At 40.1% G+C, this 25,448-nt stretch overlaps 1 protein-coding gene across 1 annotated transcript in view; it reads left to right on the top strand.

Moving 5' to 3' along the window:
- Positions 1–22,808, top strand: part of FAM149A (family with sequence similarity 149 member A) — a 28,808-nt gene extending 6,000 nt beyond the window's left edge. The window contains exons 3-15 of the mRNA XM_013129071.3: positions 8,850–8,960; positions 11,902–12,034; positions 13,158–13,300; positions 14,526–14,651; positions 14,823–14,999; positions 16,419–16,609; positions 18,128–18,282; positions 19,088–19,188; positions 19,391–19,618; positions 19,941–20,061; positions 20,840–20,984; positions 21,928–22,002; positions 22,795–22,808. Of these exons, the coding sequence (XP_012984525.3) occupies positions 8,850–8,960; positions 11,902–12,034; positions 13,158–13,300; positions 14,526–14,651; positions 14,823–14,999; positions 16,419–16,609; positions 18,128–18,282; positions 19,088–19,188; positions 19,391–19,618; positions 19,941–20,061; positions 20,840–20,984; positions 21,928–22,002; positions 22,795–22,808 (1,720 nt within the window). The remainder of the gene's footprint in view (positions 1–8,849; positions 8,961–11,901; positions 12,035–13,157; positions 13,301–14,525; positions 14,652–14,822; positions 15,000–16,418; positions 16,610–18,127; positions 18,283–19,087; positions 19,189–19,390; positions 19,619–19,940; positions 20,062–20,839; positions 20,985–21,927; positions 22,003–22,794) is intronic.
- Positions 22,809–25,448: the final 2,640 nt, after the last annotated feature.

Here is a 25,448-nt window from a genome sequence, read left to right as displayed (position 1 = left end):
ACAGGGAAAGTTTTGTGGACCACTTCCAAGTGTTTTGTTAGGGGTGCTACACCCTCCCTGTGTGTTCAGACACTTGATCTTGCACCAGTAAATGCCTCCTACCAGATCCAAAGAAATAAAACACCTTCTCTAAGACACTAATTATCATTCTTTAATATTGCAGTTAATTAAGGTGATAGTATTTTTCTTAAATATCATTCTGATTTAGATTACAAAGTCAGATTTATATTTCCTTCTTCTATATAAATAGAAGAAGTACTTAACATGCATATCTTGCACTCAGAAATTGTTTGTTTCCTAGAACTGAGTATTATATTTCTGTTTACATTTTCACAGTGATCCAACTTTAGAAATAGATTTAAAACCAAAATAGATAATACTCAGCAAGCTTATGCCACCTTAAAAGCTTTATAATTTTGAAATGCATTCAAAATTTGCAGAAAAATAAAATGACTGTATATGAACAAACCTATCTTTAGAACAGTTTATTGTCACTCTGCCTTGTAAAGAAAGGAGCAGAATTCAACACAGATCATGGCTGCAGAAACGTTGCATCTATTTCATGATTCAATATGAAAATGCCTAATAGTAAGCATTCCACTTCAGTGTACGTAGTACAAATATCCACCTAAAATGCTGTGCTGTATGTACATTATTGTATTAAAAATAGTGTCTGATTTTCCCTTATTCCACTTTTTCTTTAGTTTTTTTTTTGTTTTGTTTTGTTTTTTTTGTCTTGCCATTATGCAATTGTTCCCCTGAACTAAGATCAAATCATAGTCTTCCTGGAGACCATTTTCCTACCTTGACCATGGTTATTGCAGTGTTACCATGAGATAATGAGGATGTCTATTGATCAGCTGTGTTGCACTGGTGAGTGATGATATTCGTTTGGCAAAATCTGTCAAGATTACCTCTCCTCTGGAGCTAAAGGAAGTGTTCCAAAGATGTCTTCCTTTTGTATCAAGTGTGCCTTTTACGAATGTTTAGGAAGATGTTTAGCTATAAAATAAGAAAAATTACATTGTGGCAAATTATGTTAATTTAGACAGCTTGGAGGTTGTCACCTCACTAATAACACTCAGTAACAATTCAGCCGTATGAGTGCTCCTAGGTAGTCTAATCATCAAAGCATCAGTAAGCTGTATATAGCTTTAGAGATTTGAAATGCCATTTCCAAAAAAGGACCTAATCAGGTGGTATGATTAAATAATAACAATAGAAAAACTTTGGTAAGGATTCATATTTTCAAGCTTCAGGTAAAGTCAGTACTTCACAGACCAATGACCAAGGTGACTGAAAGCACTGAAATGGTTTTGACAATGCTTATTGATGGATAAAAGAGAAAAGTGAAAATAATCTCTGGGGCTAGAGTGACACATCAGCAAAGGCATGTGCTACCACTTTTTTGGGTGTATCTTTGCTAGCTGTCAAGCCTCTGGTATATTCAGTAATAATAATGATAAAGGTTTTTTTCTAGAAGCTTAGAAGGCACATGTTTGCTATACCACCTTCCAAGGCAGATTTTATTTTTCTTCCCCTCACTGAACCATGTAATTTCTAAGCAAACAGGCCAAACAGATATTACAGCTGTCTTAAAATAATTTTATGCAGAAGGCAAGCGAAAGATCTATTGAATTTCTCATGATTCTGCTTCATTTAAAAAGCACCTACTGGGTTTACCTCAGCTAAACTATTCCAGGGATGACTTTTCAAGATATGCCACAGCTGACTGAGAAAGCTCAGGAATAGGTTTTGTAAGCAGGAACAGGCATTGTTGTCATCTACCCTAATTTCCTTTGTACTGCTTCAATAAGTAAGTAAAGGCTGAACCAAACTGACTGCTTTAAACAGCTTAAAAGTCAGTGGATCTGTCTCATCAGAGGGCCACACTGCTCTGAGCACAGTTGTTACAGCAGTGTCCTCATATATATCTCCTCTGGGATCTGGCAGTGATGTTCAATACTGTCTCTCATACTTGGCAGTTTGTGTTCATTTAAGTTATTACAAGAGGGTAAAAGTGCTCTCACCTTCTTCAAGACCTCCTACGTCAGTTCAAAAAATCTGTTTTGTCAAGCAATACACGGAGTGTGTGCCATGGTTGACTGCAACTAAGTTGGACCTGACCTAGAGGGAAAAGGATTTGTGTGTTTCCTATGAACTTTGTACTTTCTGTGGTATAAATAAATATTCAACTACAATGTGGCATTGCACAGGGAATATTTATTGTTGATACAGGAAGTAGTCATGTCATGTCTTTTTCTTCCTTGCTCCATAGATGGAGCTGGGGGACATGTGGAAAGGTTCTTTTTGTGCAGTGGTGATAACTGTAATTTGTAGCGAAGTGAAGACATTCTGGTCTGTGAACAAGATAGTGACAAGGAATGGCCTATTTACATCCACAAAAATGCTCTCGAGAGGTGTGTTGGGAGTAAGCTTTACAGAGGAGTATCAAGCAGGCTGGGTTTATAGAGTAACAACCTCTGTTCATTATATCAGTTCAAAGAAGAATGAATAAGAGGCTCCCATGGTAGTTTCTCTGAACCAGTGTAAGAAAGGATAGTGTGATTTCAAAACCAACTTCTTCCCACAGATGTGTGCATGTATGCTAGAGAGATCTTATATTGTATTGGTTTTGTAATTACATTTCAAATTAGGTGTGAAAATAATCTGCTACTGATGATATGATATGTCCTATCTCCCTTCAGAACTCTGACGTTGCGTACCACGTTCAAGTTCTTTGCCATTAAAACCCTACTCAAGGCGATGGTCAGTCAGGTATCCTGTTCCATATCCTAATACTTTCCACCCCCCCCTCCCCCCCCCCCCCCCCCTTTTTCAATTAATCTGAAAATGTTTCTCCTTCCAGATCTATGATTTCTCTTGACTGTGTTCTCCTAAGCCTGGAACTTCTCTCTTTAATTGCTTTTATGACTTCATATCAAGTCCTTTATGTGTGATGGGATATGTTTTTCCTGAGCTTTTGCTGACTTGTAATGGAAAAGGAAACCTGAAGTTCTAATACTTTTTTTTTTTTTTTAATTTAAGCATTTTATCCATACAGACTCATTTTTCCTTCTTGTTTAGTCTACTTTTTCTTGGATCTTATGCCCTCCTCTTCTTCTTAATGTAGAACAAAAGACTCTTACTTCTGTACAGCATTCCAAGGTTGATGGTATAAACAATTCTGTAGCATAGTTTGAATGTTGACTTTTAAATGCAACTGTGAAACCTCTATGTTTAGGTAGGTTATTATGTTTATCCCTCTATGATCTAAGCAACTAAGTGTTGCTCCGGGAAAGGGGGAAAAGAAAAATATTTTTTTGCAGTGAATATTTGAATGTAACATGGGCCAAGTTTAGGCTTTTCCTGTCCATAAGGCTCTACTTCCCCCATGCTCCTGCGCAATAAACAAATGCAAAGCAAAGATCTTAAAATTCAACTGAAGACACATTGCTGATTCATATGCTCAGGCCTTCTCCCTGTTCTGTGTTCTTGTTTTGCTCTATTTCATTCTATTGTCACATTATTCAAACTTATAAGCAGCCTTATATTTTCCTTTAGTTTGGCACATTGTTTCATTTGACACAGTTGTAGTGAGGCCATTATTTTCTGTTTCAAAAGGAGTTATAATGCTTTGAAGCAGTCTGAAATAAGCAGCATACTAAACAGTTTGAAGTTTATTCAGCCTATTAGAGCATTATTTTTGTGCATTAACTCCATGCTGTGAATCTTGTTTTTAAAGGAACCAAATTACGTACAGTAGAACTAGTTTAAACACACTGTTATACAATGTGCCTCTCTATTGATAAACTGTTGCTGGAAATGCCTGTCCCACAAGCTTCTGGGATTTAGGGAAAGGACAGGGTTTAATTCTTCTATCCACTTCCACTTGTCTGCATTGTGAATGTGCTTGATCATAGAATCTTAGACTCATAGAAGAGTTAGGATTGGAAAGGACCTTAAGATCATCTAGCTCCAATCTCCCTGCCATGGGCAGAGACACCTCACACTAAACCATATCACCCAAGGCTTCATCCAACCTGGTCTTGAACACTGCCAGGGATGGAGCATTCACTACCTCCAAGGGGAACCCATTCCAGTACCTCACTACACTCACAGTAAAAGAACTTCTTCCTCATGTCTAATCTAAAATTCCTCTGTTTAAGTTTTAACCCATTGCCCATTGTTCTATCACTACAGTCCCTAATGAAGAGTCCCTCACCAGCATCCCTGTAGGCCCCCTTCAGATACTGGAAGGCTGCTATGAGGTCTCCACGCAGCCTTCTCTTCTCCAGGCTGAACAGCCCCAACTTTCTCAGCCTGTCTTCATATGGGAGGTGCTCCAGTCCCCTGATCATCCTCATGGCCCTCCTCTGGACTTGTTCTAACAGTACCATGTCCTTTTTATGTTGAGGACACCAGAACTAAACACAATACCCCAAGTGAGGTCTCACGAGAGCAGAGTAGAGGGTCAGGATCACCTCCTTCAACCTGCTGCTCACTCACCTTTTGATGCAGCCCAGGATACGGTTGGCTTTCTGGGCTGTAAGCGCACACTGAAGCTGGCTCATGTTCATTTTCTCATCAACCAACATTCCAATGTCCTTCTCCACAGGGATGCTCTGAATCTCTTCTCTGTGCAACCTGTACCTGTGCCTGGGATTGGTCTGACCCAGGTGTAGGACCTTGCACTTGGCATGGTTAAACTTCATGAGGTTGCCATCAGCCCACCTCACAAGTGTGTCAAGGTCCCTCTGGATGGTATCCCTTCCCTCCAGAGTATCAACCGAACCACACAGCTTGGTGTCATTGGCAAACTTGCTGAGGGTGCACTCAATCCCACTGTCCATGTCACCGACAAAGATGTTGGACAGACTGGTCCCAACACTGATCTCTGAGGGACACCTCTCATTACTGGTCTCCAGCCAGACATTGAGCCATTGACCAAAACTCTTTGAGTGCGACCATCCAGCCAGTTCTTTATCCACCGAGTGGTCCACCTATCAAATTGATGTCTCTCCAATGTAGAGCCAAGGATGTCGTGTGGGACAGTATTGAACACTTTGCACAAGTCCAGATAGATGACATCACCTGCTCTACCCCTGTCCATCACTTTTGTAGCCCCCTCATAGAATACCACCAAATTGGTCAGGCAGGATTTCACCTTAGACTTGCCAAGATGATGAAGAGGGCTTTAAACTAAAGGTTCTCGGGGACAGCAGCTTCAATTCATCCCACTCCTACCAGTTTGATGCCAGTGCCAGCGAGAGACGCTCAGAGCCTGGAGGGGGATCACAGGTTAGCAGGAGGGCACCTGAAGAGCAGCACAAAGGAATTCTCACCACTCCAGCCAGCAGATTGCCTTCATTGGGGGCCCAGCTTAAATGCCTCTATGTGAAAACACATAGCATGGCTCCTAAACAAGAGGAGTTAGACGTGCACACCTGCAGGCCTATGATCTCATTGGCATCATGGGGATGTGGTGGAATGTTTCCTGTGACTGGAATGTTGGAATGGAAGGATACAGGCTCTTCAGGAAGGACAGGCAGGCTAGATGAGGAAGGGATGTTGCCCTCAATGTTGATGACCAGCTGGAGTGCATGGAAATCTACCTGAGGATGGATGAGGAGTCAGCCGGGGAGCTTTTGGGTCAGGCTTAAAAGGCCAGCAGGTGCAGAAGACATTACAGTGGGGGTCTGCTACAGGCCACCAGACCAGGAAAACTGAGTGGATGAGGTCCTCTATAGACAGAGGCATTCACAAGCCCTGGTCCTCATGGGGGACTTCAACCACCCTGATATCTGTTAGAGGGACAGCACAGCAAGGCATAATCAGTCCAGGAGGTTCCACAAATATATAGATGTGCAGTGATTTAGAAGCTAGAATTGTGTTTTCTTAACCTGTTCTAGATCTTCAGTTGCTTGCTGGGTATGTGTATCTTGACAAGGAACTATGCTTTTTTTCTGAATGCCTATGAGATGTTGGACAAACACTCTTATAGAAGAATGCTAAGGACAGAGAGTTGCTACAACATGTGTAAAAATAAGATATTTCTTGATGTTTGGATCACAAGAATGTGTTTTTTTTTTTTTTTAAAAAGCTATATTTGGTGAGAATTCTTTAAATGTCACAGGAAAAATGCTTAGTCATTTTCTATACACCTTTCTTAGTGAGTAGTATTTTGTTTGGGTGTGAAAGTTCAAATATTATTTGAATGTTGTTGGTTGTTTTTCCCATATTTTTCCTTTCCTATAGAAGAATGTTGCCTTTCTTCTTTCTCTGTAAGAATACTTTTATTTTTTTCTTGCTTATGAGCAAATGTACTTCCTCCTCTGCGAGCGGCTATCGGCAAAATATGTAGACACCAGGATTTGTGTACTGGAGCCAGAGATGAATGGTGAGGTGTAAATCTGCAGCTGGCAGCCTATGCTTTGCCCTGTCACCCGTGCTCCGGGAAATCGGTGATTTGCACAGGGATAGTTCTGAGGAGAACTTAATTAGCAGTGGAAATTCTTTATTCAGCTGTCCAGCACTGTATAACTATATCAGAAAGATCCTAAACTGAGCCTTTTATGGCTGCGATTTCGGAGGCAACGGTGAGGGAAGATGTGCACCTCTTCCGTTCAGCCTGGGGCTTAATTTTTCGTGGGCGCCCCTTTTTGTCGGCAGCCCTTGGGCGGGTGGGGAGCGGATCGGGGGGAATCCAGCTTCAGAGCCGCCGAGGAGCGGCGGAGCCAGGGCCAGGGCCGGGCCGTGCTGGGCCGCCTCCTCTCCGCGCCGCAGCGGCCGGGGCGGTGCGAGGGGCCGCCCGGGGCTCTCGCCGCGCCGCCCCTGGGGCCCCCCCGATGCGCCGGTCGCGGGGCGCTGGCCCGCAAGGTTGCGGCAGCGACCGGGGGCTCCTCGTCGTGGGGTGAGTGCGGCGGACGGGGCTGGCGGAGCGGTGTGTCGTGCCGCGGGGAGGGTGCCGGGCCCGGCTCGCCGGCCCTCCTGGGGCTGCTGGAGCACCGCGCGGGTATGGGCTGACAACGTTATTTGTACCGTCATTTGGTGACTGCAATTGCAGAGACCTCGCTTAGGGCTGCCGTTCCTGGCCTTTGCTTGCCAGCGCTGGAGAAGTGTGCTTTGGATGTGCTGGGAGGGGTTTTCTTGTTCGTTTTATTTCACCACGATTGTTTCCTTGCTCATCTTATTGCATGTGGTCTAAGGAGTCAGGGGGAGTAGTACCACAGCATGCAGGCGCACCATGTGGCAGTTTTCGCCATCTCATGTATTATGCCATTACATATAATGCCTGTGCTTTGTTTCACAGAGGAAGACCATGACAGTTTTTTTTTCTTCCCCCATGTTTGTAGGTTCAGATTTCCTTCAAAGCCACAAAAGCCCTCACTCGGTGCACCTTATAGGTACAGGAGATCCAGTCAGTTAGCTTGGGCTGCCTAAAGTCTGTCAAGTAAATGGAAAGCTGGAATACAAAAAGAAAGAGTTCTTGCACAGGCAAATAACTTGAGTGCTGACAGTGGCCAAAAGCAGGTGCCTAGGGAATAGGGAAGAAATTTAGAGGAAACACATGAGGATGCTTTCTACTGCCATTGGACAATTCTCCAAGAATTTGCAATTCAGGATCTCCCCTAATGAGAAGTGGTGACGTGGACCATTGGGAGTTAGATTTGACATACGTATACAGTATGGTGGGTAAAGTCAAGATAAGTATCAGAAGGCATAGTTAGAAAACAGAAAAGTCCTAAGTGTTGCAGGGCCAGTCTACATTTCTTGGCTAAAAAAATCAGGAAAACTCTTGAACTGTGAACTGTTTCCTTACAGTTACTCATTCACAAATGTACTTCGATGCAGTCATGCTGCTACTCACAGTTATGACCTGAGGATTTATGGTGTAAAAATAGGAACTTCCACAGCTGAAGCGAGCTGTTGTTGTAAAAGTGTTTCTGAGCAGCACTTTGACACATCTATTTGACAGTGTATATTCTGAAGAGGTGGATTTAACATGTTAATGACAGAATTTAGTGGGATGATAGATATGTGTGATTATAAAGAGTTTCCATTAAAAAAAAATTCCTTCATTAAAATGTATTGTTTTTAGGCTGGTAATAGAAGTGCAGGCATTCCTGAGCCTTACTGTATCTTAATATTCATCCATGTGGTTTGTAAGGGATGGTTTTAAAGTTTGAGTATGTGTTCAGGTATTTGGAGAAATAAAAAAGACAAGTTCTAGTGTTTCTTATTCTGGAAAGGTATCATACTAGAAAGTTTGTGGCTTGGTTTTTGAGGCAGTGTTAAGGAGTCTTATTGGAGAAACTGATGCTTTGTGGCTTGTTAACATACCAAGACTATGCCCATATTTCCTGATGTACTGGTACCTGGGTTCACTTAAAACAGCCAAACTGAAAGTTCATAGTTTTAGTAAAGACCACTGTCTGCTTGGCTCCATATCTGAAGCTTCCATGTGAGACATGTGAGAAAGTGGACTCAATGTTAATGATTGAACAGAAACACATACCAAAATACCTACCTGCTGTACGGACAATTGCTGGGTTTGGCCTTTGCTCCCTTCCTGCAACAATGAGGTGCTGCTGTACTTGTGGGTGATTCAGGTAAATTTTAAACCACAGAATTGAAGGAAGATGCCTGTGGAATAAAATAAGTCTCAGATATTTCCCCCCCCCCCCCCCAAAAAAAAAAAACTTATGTAAATAAGGTAAATAAAAACTGTTGTAAAACAAGGCAGTGTGTTTCAATAGAAAAATTCAACAGTGTTGTCTATTTTTTCCAGTGGAGGTGTGAGTAAACCTTATTTAATATTATGAAATGATGTGTTTATGTGTTTATAGGAGGGGACTGTCCAGAGGTTCCACAAATCAGTGTCTTTCTGGAATAAGTGGAGAGTCTCTTCCAGCAGTTTTTGCGAGAAATGTGCAGGAAGCCATCAACAATTATACTTGGTATGCATTCACTTCTGAAATAGTACTTCCTTAAAAGGCTTTTGGCTTAAATAGATATTTAAAGTTCATTCTTATAGATAACAACAATTATAGGATACAAAGCAGGTTGACAAGGAGGATTGGACAGGTTAATAAATGGTTAAAAGGGTGGTGTCATAGTCAAGGGTTTGGGTGTCTTGGACATGGGGCCCACATTTGTAGGCCAGGCCTACAGGGGGCTGGTGGAACTGCTCTGATAAAGAAAGGGAAGAGTGGCTTTGCTGGGAGGCTTGCCAGACTTGTCAAGGATGCTTTAAACTAGTTGTGTTGGGGGAGGGAGGCATCATTCCATCCCAACACACCCAGTCAGTTGCCAGCACCAATAATAAATACTCTGAGCAATGTAGTAATATTCTAGCTGCTCCAGCCACTGAGCCGGCTTCATTTGGAGCTCGGATCAGATGCCTCTATACAAATGCCCGTAGCATGGGGAATAAACAAGAGGAATTAGAGATGTGGGCACATCTACGGGGCTGTGATATAATAGGCATCACCGAAACATGGTGGGATGGCTCCTTTGACTGGAGTGTTGGAATGGAGGGTTATAGGCTTTTTAGAAAAGACAGGCCCAGTAGGAGGGGAGGGGGAGTTGCCCTTTATGTTAGGGATAGGCTGGAGAGTATGGAACTCTGTCTGGGGACAGATGATCAGTTAACAGAAAGTTTGTGGGTCAGGGTTAAGGGGAAATCGGTGATGGGAGACATTACTGTGGGGATATGTTACAGACTGCCTGATCAAGAGGAACCTGTGGATGAAGAACTCTACAGACAAATAGGAAAAGCCTCACACTCACAGGCCCTTGTTCTCATGGGGGACTTCAACCACCCTGACATCTGTTGGAGTGACGGTACAGCCCGGCACAAGCAATCCAGGAGGTTTCTCGATTGTATGGAAGACAACTTCCTTCTGCAAGCAATAAAGGAGCTGACAAGGAGAGGTGCCCTGCTTGACCTCGTGCTCACCAACAGGGAAGGGCTCGTTGGAAATGTGACTCTCCAGGGAAGTCTTGGATGCAGTGATCATGAGATGGTTGAATTTGAGGTCCTCAAGACAGTGAGAAGAGTGTGCAGTAAGCTCACTGCCCTGGACTTCAAGAGAGCAGACTTTGGGCTCTTCAGGAACCTGCTTAGCAAGGTTCCATGGGATATAGCCCTAGAGGGCAAGGGGGCACAAGACTCTTGGTTAATATTCAAGGATCACCTGCTACAAGCTCAGGAGTGTTGCATCCTGACTAGAAGGAAGTGCAGCAGGAGGGCCAGGAGACTTCCTTGGATGGATAAGGAGCTGCTGAGAAAAATTCACAAGAAAAAAGAGGCTTATAAAAGGTGGAAACAAGGACAGGTGGCCTGGGATGAATACAGGGATGTTGTCAGTGTAGTTAGGGACCAAGTTAGGAAAGCTAAGGCCCAATTGGAGCTAAACTTGGCAAGGGATATTAAAGCCTCATGAAGTTTAACCATGCCAAGTGCAAGGTCCTACACCTGGGTCAGACCAATCCCAGGCACAGGTACAGGTTGCACAGAGAAGAGATTCAGAGCATCCCTGTGGAGAAGGACATTGGAATGTTGGTTGATGAGAAAATGAACATGAGCCAGCTTCAGTGTGCGCTTACAGCCCAGAAAGCCAACCGTATCCTGGGCTGCATCAAAAGGTGCGTGAGCAGCAGGTTGAAGGAGGTAATCCTGACCCTCTACTCTGCTCTCGTGAGACCTCACTTGGGGTATTGTGTTTAGTTCTGGTGTCCTCAACATAAAAAGGACATGGAACTGTTGGAACAAGTCCAGAGGAGGGCCATGAGGATGATCAGGGGACTGGAGCACCTCCCATATGAAGACAGGCTGAGAAAGTTGGGGCTGTTCAGCCTGGAGAAGAGAAGGCTGCATGGAGGCCTCTTAGCAGCCTTCCAGTATCTGAAGGGGGCCTACAGGGATGCTGGTGAGGGACTCTTCATTAGGGACTGTAGTGATAGGACAAGGGGTAATGGATTGAAACTTAAACAGCAGAGGTTTAGACTGGATATAAGGAAGAAATTCTTTACTGTGAGGGTGGTGAGGTACTGGAATGGGTTGCCCAGGGAGGTGGAGTATGCTCCATCCCTGGCAGTGTTCAGGACAAGGTTGGATGAAGCCTTGGGTGATATGGCTTAGTGTGAGGTTTCCCTGCCCATGACAGGGGGGTTGGAGCTAGATGATCTTGAGGCCCTTTCCAGTCCTAACTATTCTATGATTCTATGATTCTACGACCTAGCCCATTGTTTAGAGGGTTTGAAATTTACTCCTGGTTTGTGTTATGGATTTGTGTATTTCTAGAGTATAATAATGAGGCCTGATTAAGGCTGGAAGGGAAGTCGGACTTCATGGTTGAATGCAAATCATGCTCACCAGTGTTGCGGGTCAGTTAACTTTCAAGAAGTTTTATTCCAGTTGGCACCTGTTAGGATTTGCCTGGCCTGTACATCTGACAAGCCTTGCTTTCACTGCATCTGAGGACTGGTGGTAGCTGGCAGAGGCCAGGTAGATCTTTCTGAGAGTATTCTGGAGCATAAGGCTTAAAGTGCACCAGGTCTAACAGCATAAAAGACATTGCATATCGATATATAACTCAGTCCTTATCGGGACATTTGTAGAGATGTTGTGTTCAGTTTTGTAAATTTTTTCTTGTGATAGCTTCTAGTGGAGTTAAAGAAGGCTTATATTATCTTCAACATGTAGTTTTTCATATGCCCATTAGCTGAACTGGGCAGCTGGGAGCAGATGATCTTTAAGGTACCTTCCAAACCAAAGCATTCTATGATTCTATGAATATATGTCACTGTCCATTTATGTGATCAATTGCATTATTTTCAGAATGTTTATATTGAAAGCCATTGTGTTCTTCATTTTAATTTGTTGTCTTTTCACAGTGAAACACTTTCATCAATTGCATCTAGTGGTTGTACAACACCCACAGAGCTGAATAATTCTTGGTCTGGAATAAAGAGCTATACTACTGGTTTGTCTACTGAAAGAAGTTCAGCTTACTCCTGGAGGGATGACGTACGTCACAGAAACCTTTACAATACTCTTTTTGTAAATATTGTGGAAAAGATATTTTTTTTACAGAAAATGGACATGCAGCACCTCTCCTGTAGAAGTTAACCACTTTCAGTCAGAATAGCCTAGTGATTGTGTTAATTGAATATTAAAAAAAAATGTGCAGCTGATGTGTAACAAAGAAAAATGGAATAAAAATGTAAAATTATGAAATCTGGGGAAAACAAAGTTGTCTTACCAAAGAAGGTAGGCTTAGGTTTCTGAGTCCAAGAAAGTGATAAAAATACAGTGCTTTCAAATATTGTATAATGGTGGCAATGTTTAAATTAATTATTCTTGGTGGTTTGAGTCACAAAGTACATTCATGAATATGAATGTAAATATCTCAGTATCAGTATGTATTTACTCTTACCTAAGCTCAATTCTGTTTCATAGATGATGCAGAAAAAGGTTTAGCTTGTTATGGAGGCTGACCTCTGAGGCATACCTGGTTCAGACAATGTTGAATAAATCCAAAAACATGCAGTTGTTGCCACTTTCATTTAAAAACAGCTATCCATGACTGGTAGTGGTAATTCTATCATACCTTTTGCATAATTTACTGACCCTATCTGTCCCTGCCAGCCCTCCAGGAGAGTTATTTTCCTGTTCCTTCTTGGTGTGATCCCTTCTGTAGCCTGAAGTGAGGGCACTCAGCTGGAAGAAAATCTACATGATTTGGGCCCTGAGTATTGCCACTTTTTTCAGAGTATTAAAGTATCTAAGTGGCAAACATAGTTCTGAACAGTGCCCCAGCTGAGGAACCCTCAGCTAAGTGCTTGGGTCCTTTGTGAGGTGCTTCTCTGCTCTTTTAATATGCCACTCCACTCACTGTTTCTGGTTACACTGAGTTATAGCTTCAGTGAAATGGTGTGGAAGGCCATTTTTCCAATTACGGCTTTTGCCAGCCTCAAGCCAGCTATTTTTGTTTGCACTGTGGTATATAGTGTGTCCAAAGTAGGTGGTCTGAAGATCCATTCTGAGATGCTCTGCCAAATCGCTAAAGGTTGTCCTGTTCTTTAAGTATTGTGGGGTTTTTTAGTAAATACATGTATTTGCTAACAACTATTAATTTTATAATATGTAGGAATTTGATAAAGCCAACACGCAGAGAGTGCATCAGTTATTTTGGGAGATTGATGAAATGCTGTTTGAAGGAAAAGTGACCTCCCAAACCGAGAGCCTGAAGGCAGAATGTGCAGACTGGGTTGAACATTTTCCTCATCTAAGGTAATGAAGCTTCTTGCTGGTCTATCACTCTAATGTGAATTTTTGGGGTACCCTCTTACAAATTACTCTTGATGTATGGCATCAGCAACACTTCTCTGAGCTGCACCATAGTTACACAGTAAGTCTGGGTGGTGGTGCACTAGCAGGTAATGATCTATTTTTTGCTTAACACAATGATTGCAGGCAAGGATATTTCAACAGGATATAAAGAGAAAATAGTACTGCACCATTTTCATAATAACTTTTTCTAAATAAAGAATACGTTTTGTAAAAAAACCCCTTGTTTTTACTGTAAGTGAAAACATACTGTGAAATTCCAAGAAAGTCAGTATTAATTCTGTTACTGATTGTTCTAAAAAGAAATATAAAACAAAGGTGACCACATGCTTCACATATACTGCACAGCTGTAATGTCTTCCTAGGCAGTGTAAATCAATGTAAAACAAAGTGTGATATTAATCTGGCAATAACTAATTGAACAGATATAAGGATGCATAAATAATTAATTACAATCGTTTTGCATAGATGTGTAGCCTGATGACTGCTTCATGTAACACAGTGGTCAGCAGTCAATGTTGCACTGTGCTGTACTGTCCTGACTTCATAAATGATGTCATGTCACTCTGAGATGCGGTGATTCTAAGCTATAGATAGCATAGATCTAATCATAGATCTGCATGTCTGTCAGTAGTTTAACACCATTAGAAGGAACACTGTCAGTAAGCTATGGGATGCTTTTAGATAATTTGCAGAGGCTTGTTACTAGTAAATATAAATTAAAATCAACTAACAAAGTTTGTCACGTTTTGTTGAGGACAAGAAAGAAGTGATAAATCTGTGGCAATCTTCACTAGCATTAAGCCATGCTTTACTTAATGCTTTGCCTTGTTTAGATACTGTAAAAATTAATAGAACATGTATGAAATGGAGACAGTTTTTTGTGCTGTGTAATTAATTCAAAATACTAAGGCATTTCACTGTATTTTTAGAGTATTTTCACTGAGTGGAATTTCTAAGTGATTCCATATACTTATAATTTTCTGATTCAAATCTAAAGTCCAAGAGGTTGAGAACGAACTGAAGAAATCTGGGAGCTCTGTGTCATTTGATACTGAGGGATGTAAAAGGAGAATTGGTTACTGTTTGCAGGTATTTGTATTCTTGATATTTTTATATGGAATGAATTTTCATTGAAGATAACACTTGCTGTCTCCTTTTTATGCAGGGTTCTAGGAAAGCAGCTCCTGTTGCCGAAGGATGAAGGCTTTCAGCATTTTCAGAGCAGAAGTGATACCCATGTGGATACTGAGTGTTTACCTGGCCTTCATGAATGTACTAGTAACATAAAGGAGTATGTCCACTTTTTAAAGTCTTTGTTTTGGTTTTCCCTCTTCAGAAATTTGTACAAATATTACTTTTGTATTACTGAAGCTATACTGAAATTATGTATTTCAGTATAACTAAAAATGCACTTTGTTCTTTCTTTGAATATTTAATTTTCATTTTATTGATGTTTTTTCAGGCTCTGTATTTCAGGTTCTAAACTGATCACAACAGCATCTCCAATACATAAGTCACTGGATTCAAGTTCCACTGGGATTTCTGCCTCTGACTCAGCCATGTATTCATTCCTGGAAGAGGAAATCTTTGACGTGGATGGAAAAATAGAAGAGTACCTTGCTTTTGACAACAAGCTGCTGTAAATAACAGATATATGTATTTTTGAAGAATATAATGAAAAACTTATCAGTGAACCCAGTCTGTGTTCATAAGCTATGTTTCTCCTCTGTAAGATACAGTTCCTTCTGTCCTTGTTTTTGGTAGCACTCACTGGGCAGGAAGAAGATTAGGTATGTTGTCTTTCTAGTGGTTCAAAATTCACATCTCCCATGTAAGAGGAATGTGTCTTAACCACTAGTTGTTTTGAGGTGTTTTGTGCATGGAGATTTAATAAAATTACTATCTGTTTTTTAAGATAGAGAGTAGAATGGAGGAATCCGTTCCCCCCAGCAAGTGCCTTGAGTACCCGGTTGTTTAGGTTCATTACACTCTGTATGCTCTCATTGTCTGTCCTAATGAATGTTAAATTCTTTCTGTGAGTGTATAACAGCTTTGTGAGGAGAGCTGCAGGATGCAACTGCATTTAGTGCATTCTTGTGGGTGACAGGAATCGTGGAACTGTCCACAGTGCAACCCAACTTTCCTGTGAGCTTATTGAATGTTACAGCAAACAGGCTAGTGGGTGGATGAAAGACCGTAATATGCTATTTTCTAAAACATTCTAAATGATGGAGAAACTTTGGTAGGACTTAGTGGGTCACAAAGCAGAGCTTTTTGTACTAAAATACATGGTTGTTCTGAAAATCAGAAGAACCAGACTGGGATCCTTTCGTTCCTGTTTTTGAAAGGGGGGGCCTGAGTGGCTGCCTTTTTTTGGGAAGTTTTTGGGTTTAAGAATCCTCAGGATCATCCTTGTAATATATATATATATAAAAAGGCATTAAAAGAAGAAAAAGGTTAAAGTTTTCTTCCTGAGAGGTGTATTAGAAGAGCAAGTTAGGAAATGTTGCTACACTTTGCTTCCCTAGGGAGGTGAAGAAAGTAAAAATGAAAGTGTCCACACAGTGGTGGGAGGGAAGGAGGTAAGAATAAGTCTATGGGCTCTGCTATTCTTGGCAGTCCACAGAAATCCTTTAAAGTTGTTTGTCTTTGATCAGTGGTAGAGTTTTGCAGACGTTTGCAGTTACACGAGACGAGAAAAACAAATACTCTGTGATAGTCCATCTGCTAACTGCAACAGACTGTAGTTCCCTTAAGTTGTGGTTAAAAGCATAGGATTTAGTCTCAAATGACTAAGCGCTGAATATAAAGCTGTTCCTTTTAGACCTGCAGTTCTTTTTGTTATAATGTCCTGACTGAATTCTTTAATTTTTCACCTGCAAGAAAAAAAATCATTATATTTATGCAATAATTTCTATTCCCATAAGTACTCTATGGTTGAACTTGATTTTTTTGTTATCTACATCTGACTGGCTCTTCTTCCGTATGTATGTTTCTATTCACTTGGCGTACTAGAAGGAGGGGAAGAAAATTCATTTGAATTTGCTTTCTTTATTAGTGATGATGAGAGCTGGGAACAAAAGAAAAAGCGTCTCGCTAAGAAGAGGAGTAAACGTGGCATTCCCCCTGTTTCTCCCAATGCCTGTATCAAAGATGCTGTGGCTTCTGAAGTTTTTGATTGTATCTGGAGCAATATAATTGGAATATTGGAGGAGCTGATTAAAAAAAATTGGGACACTAATGTCACAGGTATTTGATATTTTCAGATACAGTATTTATTGACTCTAACTCAGAAAAGTGATTTCCTTGCTGCCTCTCCCCCTCCCACTAGCTCTGTCCTAAATAAATCTTGGGAAATGGGTATTTTAAGATAACAATGTTAGTAGTAGAGTACTATAAAATACATAATAACTTGCCATGGGTACACACACACACACACACACAGAAACACATGTACGCACCTAAAATGCAAACATTCCTGCTAGTTTTCAGGGAGTTTTGTATGAGAGGTGTAAGAACGTGAAGAATACAGACTGAAAGAGCTTAATTGCAGGAGAGAATGTTTAAGACTAAAATCTGAATTGCTGGCTCAGGATGCAAATTGATGCTGTTGGCAAGGGATCACTGATGACGTGATCTGAATCTGGAACATAGGAATCAAAGTATTCTAGTCCTCATTGTTTGAGCTCTGTTAATATGAGCTGTTAATAAAAAAAACCCTTACATCGTCATATTGTTAAAAAGAGTCTTGCTGACAATGTTGAGTTTAATATAGAATGAAGAAATGGTGAAAAAAAAATATAATTTTATGTTTTCGTATTCTAACAGACTGTAGAGAGAAAAACAAAAAGCTAGGAAAATTAACTAGAAGTGAAATTCTATTCAGTGTGCATGTGTTGCCTTTGGAAACTGAGTGAAATTTCAGTTCTTCTTTCTATGTATTTTAAAAGGACAGTAACAAGAATACCTAGAGGTACAGTTTGGAAATTACCTTACCTTGCTGTAAGGAGCACTCAACCTCAAATGTAAATCTATAACAAAGTTAGAAACAGCAAAATTTCTCAGAACTTCACATTTCAGATGTTACTGAAATATCAAAGGGCTTTTCACACAACGAGTGGATTGGTTAGCACAATATTATAGTAGAGAGAGGATAGTTTAGGGGGCATAGTTCAGCAATATTATGATAGGTGTGCTCTTTTATCTTCATGAAGGGCATAAACTTATGAGAAATTGACAGCTAACCAAAGTGTTTCATCTAGGAATGTGGAAGAATTTGGGTTTATAATAGGAAGAAGATGGTAGTATATACCCATAATGAAGCTGTGTAGTTGCTGTCAAAGATTAGGATCAATAGGCTTTATGTATATATTTATACATATGAAATTATATATATATATATATATTTTTTTTTTTTTTTTGCTTCCTGCTTAAAAAAAAAGTCTTTGGGAATTTAATGATAACATTCCAAGAGTCTTAGCAATATTTTCTTAGAAAAACACACCCCTCCAACTCTACCTGTATAAACCATCTTGTTTGTCAGGGTCAGAATGTTGCATAAACAAATGGAAATGCTTTCAGGAAAACATAATTTATGCTAGGTTTTTTAAATAACATAGAAACTTAAAGCTATATGAAAGTCTTTATTTACTGTGAAGTGTAATGTTGTTTGAATCCCAAGAAAAGATGGTTTGTAAACACACCAAATACCTTTTTTTCCCTCTATTTCTTTCTTCTTTCTTTTTTTTTTTTTTTGCTGTTGTTCAGAGTGTGACAAACAGGTGGAAAAACTCAAAGCTGTTACAGCAAAACTGCCACATTTGCCAGTCGTTCGTACTACGGCAGGTGCTGGGAATGTTCCTCTTTCCAGAGGCTCTGAAGCACGAAGTGTGTCCTTTGGATCTCATTTTGTTTCCTCACAGGTAAAAAAAAAAAAAGTAATAATAACTTTTCAGGTAATTGTGTTCTCCTTTCAGCTGGCCTTGGACAGTCCTGGCTGAAGATAAAAAAGACACTTTTTTTTTCCTTTTCTGTTTTAGTGTTCATTAAATGTGCATTTCTTGTTTACTATCATGTCAGCTTTGGTGGTTCTTAAAGGTGCCGTTTACCACTAAGATGTTGCTGAAGCTGGTTTACAAAAACCACTTGTTAGACTGTATTCTCCTCCTTTGAAATAATTCTGATTTTACTGTGGTCCAGTCATTTCCTCTTGGTAGAATCAAGAGAACAAATCAGGCTCTTCCCTGAGCTGCAGAATGTGAAGTTGCAACTTGAAGTACTTTACTTGCAACCGTGCAGGCTTCAGACTCTGTCATTCCTTTTTATTTCCTTTGCCTCCTGTAAAAGAGGACTCTGCAGTACATGCACCAATGCACTCCCTTTGTGGAAGCTCATGTGTATAGTAATAAATTGCCCCTTTTTGTCCTGCTTGCTGTCTCCTCTTTTTGTCCCTCGACTCTTATTTTGTACTTTGGAAAATCAGATTAATCTTCGACTGAAACTTATATTGCAAATTGAGTTGCAATTCGGTAACTAAATTATCCAAGTTCTGTTTGTAGGAATCTGTTTAAAATAAGAAAACTATGTATATGACCCATCTACTATTGACAATTCTACAAAACCTTAACAGAAAATTTTCTGAGAAACAAGTTAAGTATCTCCTATGTGCTTTTTAAGGTCTCATGTCAAAAAAGGTAAAGATTAATGCTTATTTGATGCATTTACTAGGTTCACCGTTTCTCCAGCAACTATAGTGATTTGAATGGTGTGATGACAATTCAAGCAAAACCACTCCAACAGAGACATGTTGCCACAGTAGAAAAAATCCAGTAGGTGTTGGTATTGACATTTTCAAAATGCAACATAATTCATATTATGTAGAAAATGTTTTACCATTATGAAAAAGCATTAATCTCCTTTGTGTGTATCACTGATATGATATGATTTGTAGAGGTTTCAATGATACTGTGTTAAAAAATAATCTTTTTCTCCTTAATCCTCATTCCCTATCTTGTCCTTTTTTTTTCCTAGGAATGAGCAAGAAGACAAACAGCATAGCACTGGCTCCAGTGCTCCAAATTCAGTGCACGCTAAGTTGGGGAGAATTGCTCATAACAATGTTCTCTCATCATCTCGGGTACTGCTGGCACCTTCTAGGAAGCTACCAAGCCATTGTAGGTTACCTTCTCTCACTTCTGACCAACTCTCCTCAAAAGCTCCTAATATATACAATGATGAAATCCTTAGGGGGACTAAATTGTGAGTTTTTTCGTTTTATTCTTTGCCTTCTTCAGAGCTTTACTGAAATATCCCCAGTGAAGGATTTTTGCAAAATACTTGAGAACTGACCTGAGTTTTATTATTGATTCTAGAATTTTGAGAGAAAAAGAAAGCAAGCAGAACAGTGTTTTTGGGGGAGAGGTGTTTGGTTTTTTGTTTTGTTTTGTTGCTGTATCAAGTACTGTTACTTTCTGTAGCTGAGCTCTATGAAGAAATATACTGCTTAATAGTTTCATATTACTTCAGTGAAGAAGTCTTGAATACGAATTTTCCTAAAAGAGGAATCATTTGAATTCTGTAGGGGTGCTGGCTCGGATCGTTTTTCTTCTGCTTGTGCATCTACCACCCGGAACAAGTTACCACCCATAAACTCAGAGGCTGTTGAAAAATGTCTTTCAGTACCTCGACTGCAACAGAACTCTGTAAGTTGTGTTTGGCTTTTGTACTCGTGATGAACTTCAAGCTATTAGGAAATGAATTGCTCTGTGTCACTGGTTGAAATGAGCAGTTTTACAGGTTGTATTGGTTCATATTTAATAAAAGGTCCTAACATGCTTATGTAAGTTGCATTGGGTGACTATTAGAATGCAAGAGAAGCCATTTTTAAACCTCAGGTCACAAAAACACTATGGTGGAAAGACTTTTCTCTGACAACAGAAAAATCTGGTTTAAAAAAAAACAGTATGTGAAAAATCCAGAGGCAAATAAGTGTAAGGTTACTATCTGGCTGGCTGGTTGCCTCTTTTCAGTGTTTTATTCACTAATGTTAAGTTATAAGAAGTAGAAAATTATGCTGACTGAAGTAGAAAAGGATGCCAACTGGAAAAAAAGATGTCTGATTTATGTTTATTTTTGAAGGACAGGGAAATAATAAATTGGCATGTTGGTATATAATGATAATTTATTGAATTATTTTGAGTAATATTTTGAATTGAGACATGTGTAACATCTATTATTTTAATTAATAGAAATCTTTGGGGATTATAAACTAATATTAGGGAACACTCTCAAATCTGCTTGCAAAACATGAGTATCCTTAAATTACCTTAAATTGGTACTTTCAGTTAGTGAAAACATATTTTTCTTCTTCTTTTGTGTTTTGATTTTGTTTGTTTGTTTGTTTTGTGTGGCAACAGAAAAATTTTCATTATAACCAGTTCAGTTGCTGCATTCTTTTAATGTTCTTTTTAATTCTCTCAGCATCGAGGACGATATGCTCGTAGCAGAGTGTCAAGTGCAGTGCCTGGCAGTACAGAGCAACGGCCACTCAGAGAAAGAACTGTTGTTACTGATCAATTTTCAAGGCCCAACACAACTCATACATTCCGGGTATGTTACAATGCAAGTAGGGACATGGAAAAGTGAAGAAGCTTCCATTCATGCCCACTGTTAGTATACAGAAGATCCCATTTACAGGTTCTCTCCTGATTTTTGATGTAGAGGCATTTCTACTGCTTTGTAGAGAGGAGGATGTTAAAAGGCTTTGGGAGGGTGTGGGACCTTGAGAAGCAAGATCAGTGTATGAGGAAGAGATTTTTTCAAGTCTAATGCATCAAACAGTTCCTTTGAGGGTGTCTATGCACTAGAAGTGTGCAGTTTTACTACTGTTTAGAGCTTTGTAGCTTGGTACAACTCTGCTGGACTTGGTCATAAAAACTGTAATCAAATTATTTCAGCAGATAAACATTAGTATGTTGTCGTGTTTTAAGCTCAGCCAGTAACTCAGTACCACGCAGCTGTTCTCTCACTCCCCCCTTTTCCTCCCCCCTACTCCCAGAGGTATTGGAGGAGAATCGGAAAGAATGTAACTCCCATGGGTTGAGATAAGAGCAGTCCGGTAGCTAAGGTGTAACACAAACCACTGCTGCTACCACCAGTAATAATGATGATAAGGGAAATAACAAGGGAAGAGAATACAACTGCTCACCACCTGCTGACCAACACCCAGCCCTACCCTGGCAATGATCTAGCCCTTCTGGGTAACTGCCCCCAGTTCTACATCCTGGGCATGAGGTACTGTGGTATGGAAGACCTCCTTGGTTAGTTTGGGTCAGGTGTCCTGTCTCTGCTTCCTCCTGGCTTCCCCTCCTCCCTGGCAGACCACAAGACTCACAAAATCTTTGGTTAGAGTAAACATTACTGAGCAGCAACTAAAAACATCGGTGTTATCAGCACTGTTCCCAGACTGAAAGTCAAAAACACAGCATTGCACCAGCTACTCAGAAGGAAAAAAAAAAATGACTGCTATTGCTGAACTCAGGACATATATCTTTCCATTTTACAGACAGGCACACCTCAGAAGAGATCACTGACTCCCATGGATTTTGCTAACCACAGAGGGACAGGTCAACGATTTTTAATAGGCAGGCAAAGTAAGAACCGCTTGGAAGGCAAAAGGCCAGCAAAACCTATTAACCCGTTGTACAGCCAAGAAGTGCTCAGGGAGAGCGATCTTGGCATCAAAGAACAACAGGTGCGCTTTGCACAAGACCTTTTGAGTTTGGTGTTCAAGTTTCTTCTTACTTGTATGAGACAGCCCTACTCTGACTGTTAGGAATCCTGCAAATCTTTGTTTCATTTTTATGACATGGAAGGTAAAGGATTCCCTCTCGTCTTAGCATATATATATTTTTAAAGGTTTCAGCATATTTACAGTTATGGGAAGAGTATGTGGTACACAGGCTAGATGTTTTGCAGCTGCTAGAGTAGCAACTCGGATACATACTAGAACTGTTTAATTTTAGGCCCCATATAAATTCACTGAGTCAACTTTTTAATGTGGGATAAAATGAAACAGAAAATTTGCATTTTTATCATAAGTAGAAAAATAAATGAGAAAATAAATACTGATTTGCAACTTTAATTTATAACACTGAAAAAGAGAGCAATCCTGTGTGGTTTATTTAGTTCCATGGTTACAATAAAGCTGACTGTCAAGTTCCTGAGATGTTTGAGTGCTTGTATGTAATTTTTATTTGTTTGGAACTTCCTTAAGTTTAAATAATTATATGATTTGCATAATTATAGAAAATGTAAGAATAAGGGTGAGTTAGCAAACACTGATCTAAGCAGGCTGATAGAAGTATCTCTCATGCAATCTTGGAGCATCTTTCATATTCTGCCGCAATTAACAAATGATATTTTATCTTTTCTAGGCTTACAGCATTAGTACAGATCCTTTCAGATAAATCCTCCAACATCTAGGAAGAGATTTCAGACTGCTTCTTAACCCATCTTAGGAAGAAATGAAACCTTTCTGCACTGAATGGAAGATTGAATAGCTAAATTTGCCAGCTAGTATCTTGTGTAACAAAGAACATGTGCAGTATGCTGGTTTCTGCTGAACCTTTCAATCCTCAGGATGCCTGCACTGCCTTCTTTGAAAGTTGTCTGACCAGAGGTTAGATTAAAAATCAGAGCAAAATGAAATAAATGGTTGAGGTGTCCATTCTGTTTGCAGCATCAAGATGCTGCTACTGCTGCGCTTTCTTCTCAGGTGTTCCTCCTTTTTCTGTCCTTCCTTAGGGAATTGTTATTCTTCCCATAGAAGCATATAAATTATGTTCAGACCATGAAGTCCTGTTCCCACTTTTTCGTGTTTCCTCACTGTTCAAGATGTTCTAGTCTATCCAAATATCAGTCATACATAAAATATATACTTTTAAACAGGAGTTTGTGGTATATTAGCTTCTGTTTTAGCATTACTCCATTTTTCAGTCTGTCTACTTACTGCAGTTGCTCTCTAGTAAATGTTGCCTATCCCAAATTTTTCTCCTTCCTTTAATTCTTTTGAGATTATATTACTTCATTGCTTCTACTTATGCTGTTCTAATTGTCAGTTAATTATGGGAACTGCTGGGATAAACTTTGTTTATAGGAAGTAATGTTTTCCCTGCTAGGCCAAGCATATTTGTAGATGCCGAGCAATTGAACCTGCATACTAACAAGTTGGTAAGACTGTTCCCACTTATTAAGATTCCATATAAAATAGTGACTGTTACTGGGCAAATTAATCATATTTTGAAATTTCCAAGCCTTCAAAGTTTTAACACGAAAATATGTACTTAACTGATGAAAGCATTATTTTATATCTCTTTGTGTAGACCCAGACAGGAAGATCAAAGAGGAGACTGAGACATTCTGCCCAGATATCACAGCCCTGATCAGGTCCCTGGCTAATAGCACTGAGTGCATTCACAGTCAGGGATTCCTCTGTCCATCAGAAAGACAGCAGCTTAAGCAGATGTGTTTAAGAGCTGTTGAAAGGGAAAGGTAGGAGAAGAAACAATTATTTGCTTAAATTGTGCAGTTAAGAACAGGAACAGTTTCTTCTGCTTGGGAACTAATACCTGTTCTTCCTCACTGCTTTTTATGAATTTTCAAACACTGGTAATGCAAGGAAAAGCATCTGTAATGTATATTTTATTTCTGTACTGTTAATCAGAGTTCTGTTTTTTGTAATCAGTCATCAAGTGCTGCATTCTTTTGAGTAAATGAAAACATTTTTAAATTACTTTCTTGGCTTAGTATTTTTCTTTGGCTATGCTAAGTTTACTCACTGGTGATATTATGGTAGAGTATCTGAGAAAGCAGAATGCTTTTGCTTTGAAGTTGCAGGTTGATTTCATATAGTTGCAGGTCAGTTTGATGAAGTTTCTTCAAAAATCTCAGGTCAAAGATCACATAATGTTTGAAATTCGCACCACCATCTTCAGCAGTTTGTCCAAAATACACTTTTGCTCTCACAAGTGCTCCTGCCTGTACTGTGTATTGACAGAAATGCAGAGGAACAAGGGAAAATTATACCTGTAACATCCATGGCACTTCTTACATTGTGGGCTAAATGAAGAATATGCAGTGGTTTGGTTCTGTAATGGCAGAAGTGGGACCACACAGTGAAGAGCTGTTCATCATCTGACACTTCTTTTTCAGTGCAAGTAAATCATGTACAAAGTTGTTGTGGTTTAAACCAAGTCCCCCAACTCCCGGAGAGTTAGGAAGGAGAATCCAAAGAATGTAGCCCCCACGGATTGAGATAAGAACGGTTTAATAGCTAAGGCATAACACAGACTAATGATACAGCCAATAACAAGCGAAAAGAATACAACACCCCACCAGCCACCGACCCATAACTCACTCCACCCTGCCCGGCCGAGCACCGCGTGCTCCCTCCTCCATTTTCCTCCAGAGCTCTCCCCTCCAGCTTTCTCTTTCCCAGTATGCATCCTGGGCATCACGTGCTATGGTATGGAATACCTCATTGGCTAGCCTGGGTCAGGTGTCCTGTCTCTCCTACCTCCCGGCCTCCCCTCCTCCACCTGGCTGGAAAAAACCTTGAACAAAAACACCCTCAAAACATGCTCAAACCATGACAAAAGTTTAATCATGTTCCTGAGAAAAATCCTTCCTAACTGCAAATTAAATGTGATTGTTAAGTTAGTAACTGGTTATTCTTGCTTAGTGTGGATGCTGTGTGTTTTGCAAGGGATGATAACATGGTTTGCCTTGGTTGGAGCAAAGAAGTAATGCAAAGAGCACATCACAGTTTTTCAGAATGTGTTGCGTACTCTTGTTCTTGTGTTGTATGAGATTCATTTTAGCCTTGCTTTAGGTCTTTGTTTTTCTTGCTGGCAATGAAGACTGTTGATTTCCTTATCAAAGAATCCAGATGTGCATCCTAGGGACCAGAAGTCTGTGTTTCCATTGTGCCTGTGGACTGACATAGCCTGACAGAACACATGCCTTCTGTTGGCATATGCAGGTAGGCTTTACACTTAGGTGAAAGGCTGAGATTTGTTCTGTTAAATGC

Source organism: Melopsittacus undulatus, chromosome 7 (assembly GCF_012275295.1).
Source record: "Melopsittacus undulatus isolate bMelUnd1 chromosome 7, bMelUnd1.mat.Z, whole genome shotgun sequence".
Lineage (NCBI taxonomy): Eukaryota > Metazoa > Chordata > Aves > Psittaciformes > Psittaculidae > Melopsittacus > Melopsittacus undulatus.
This window is presented reverse-complemented; position numbering and strand designations above follow the sequence as displayed.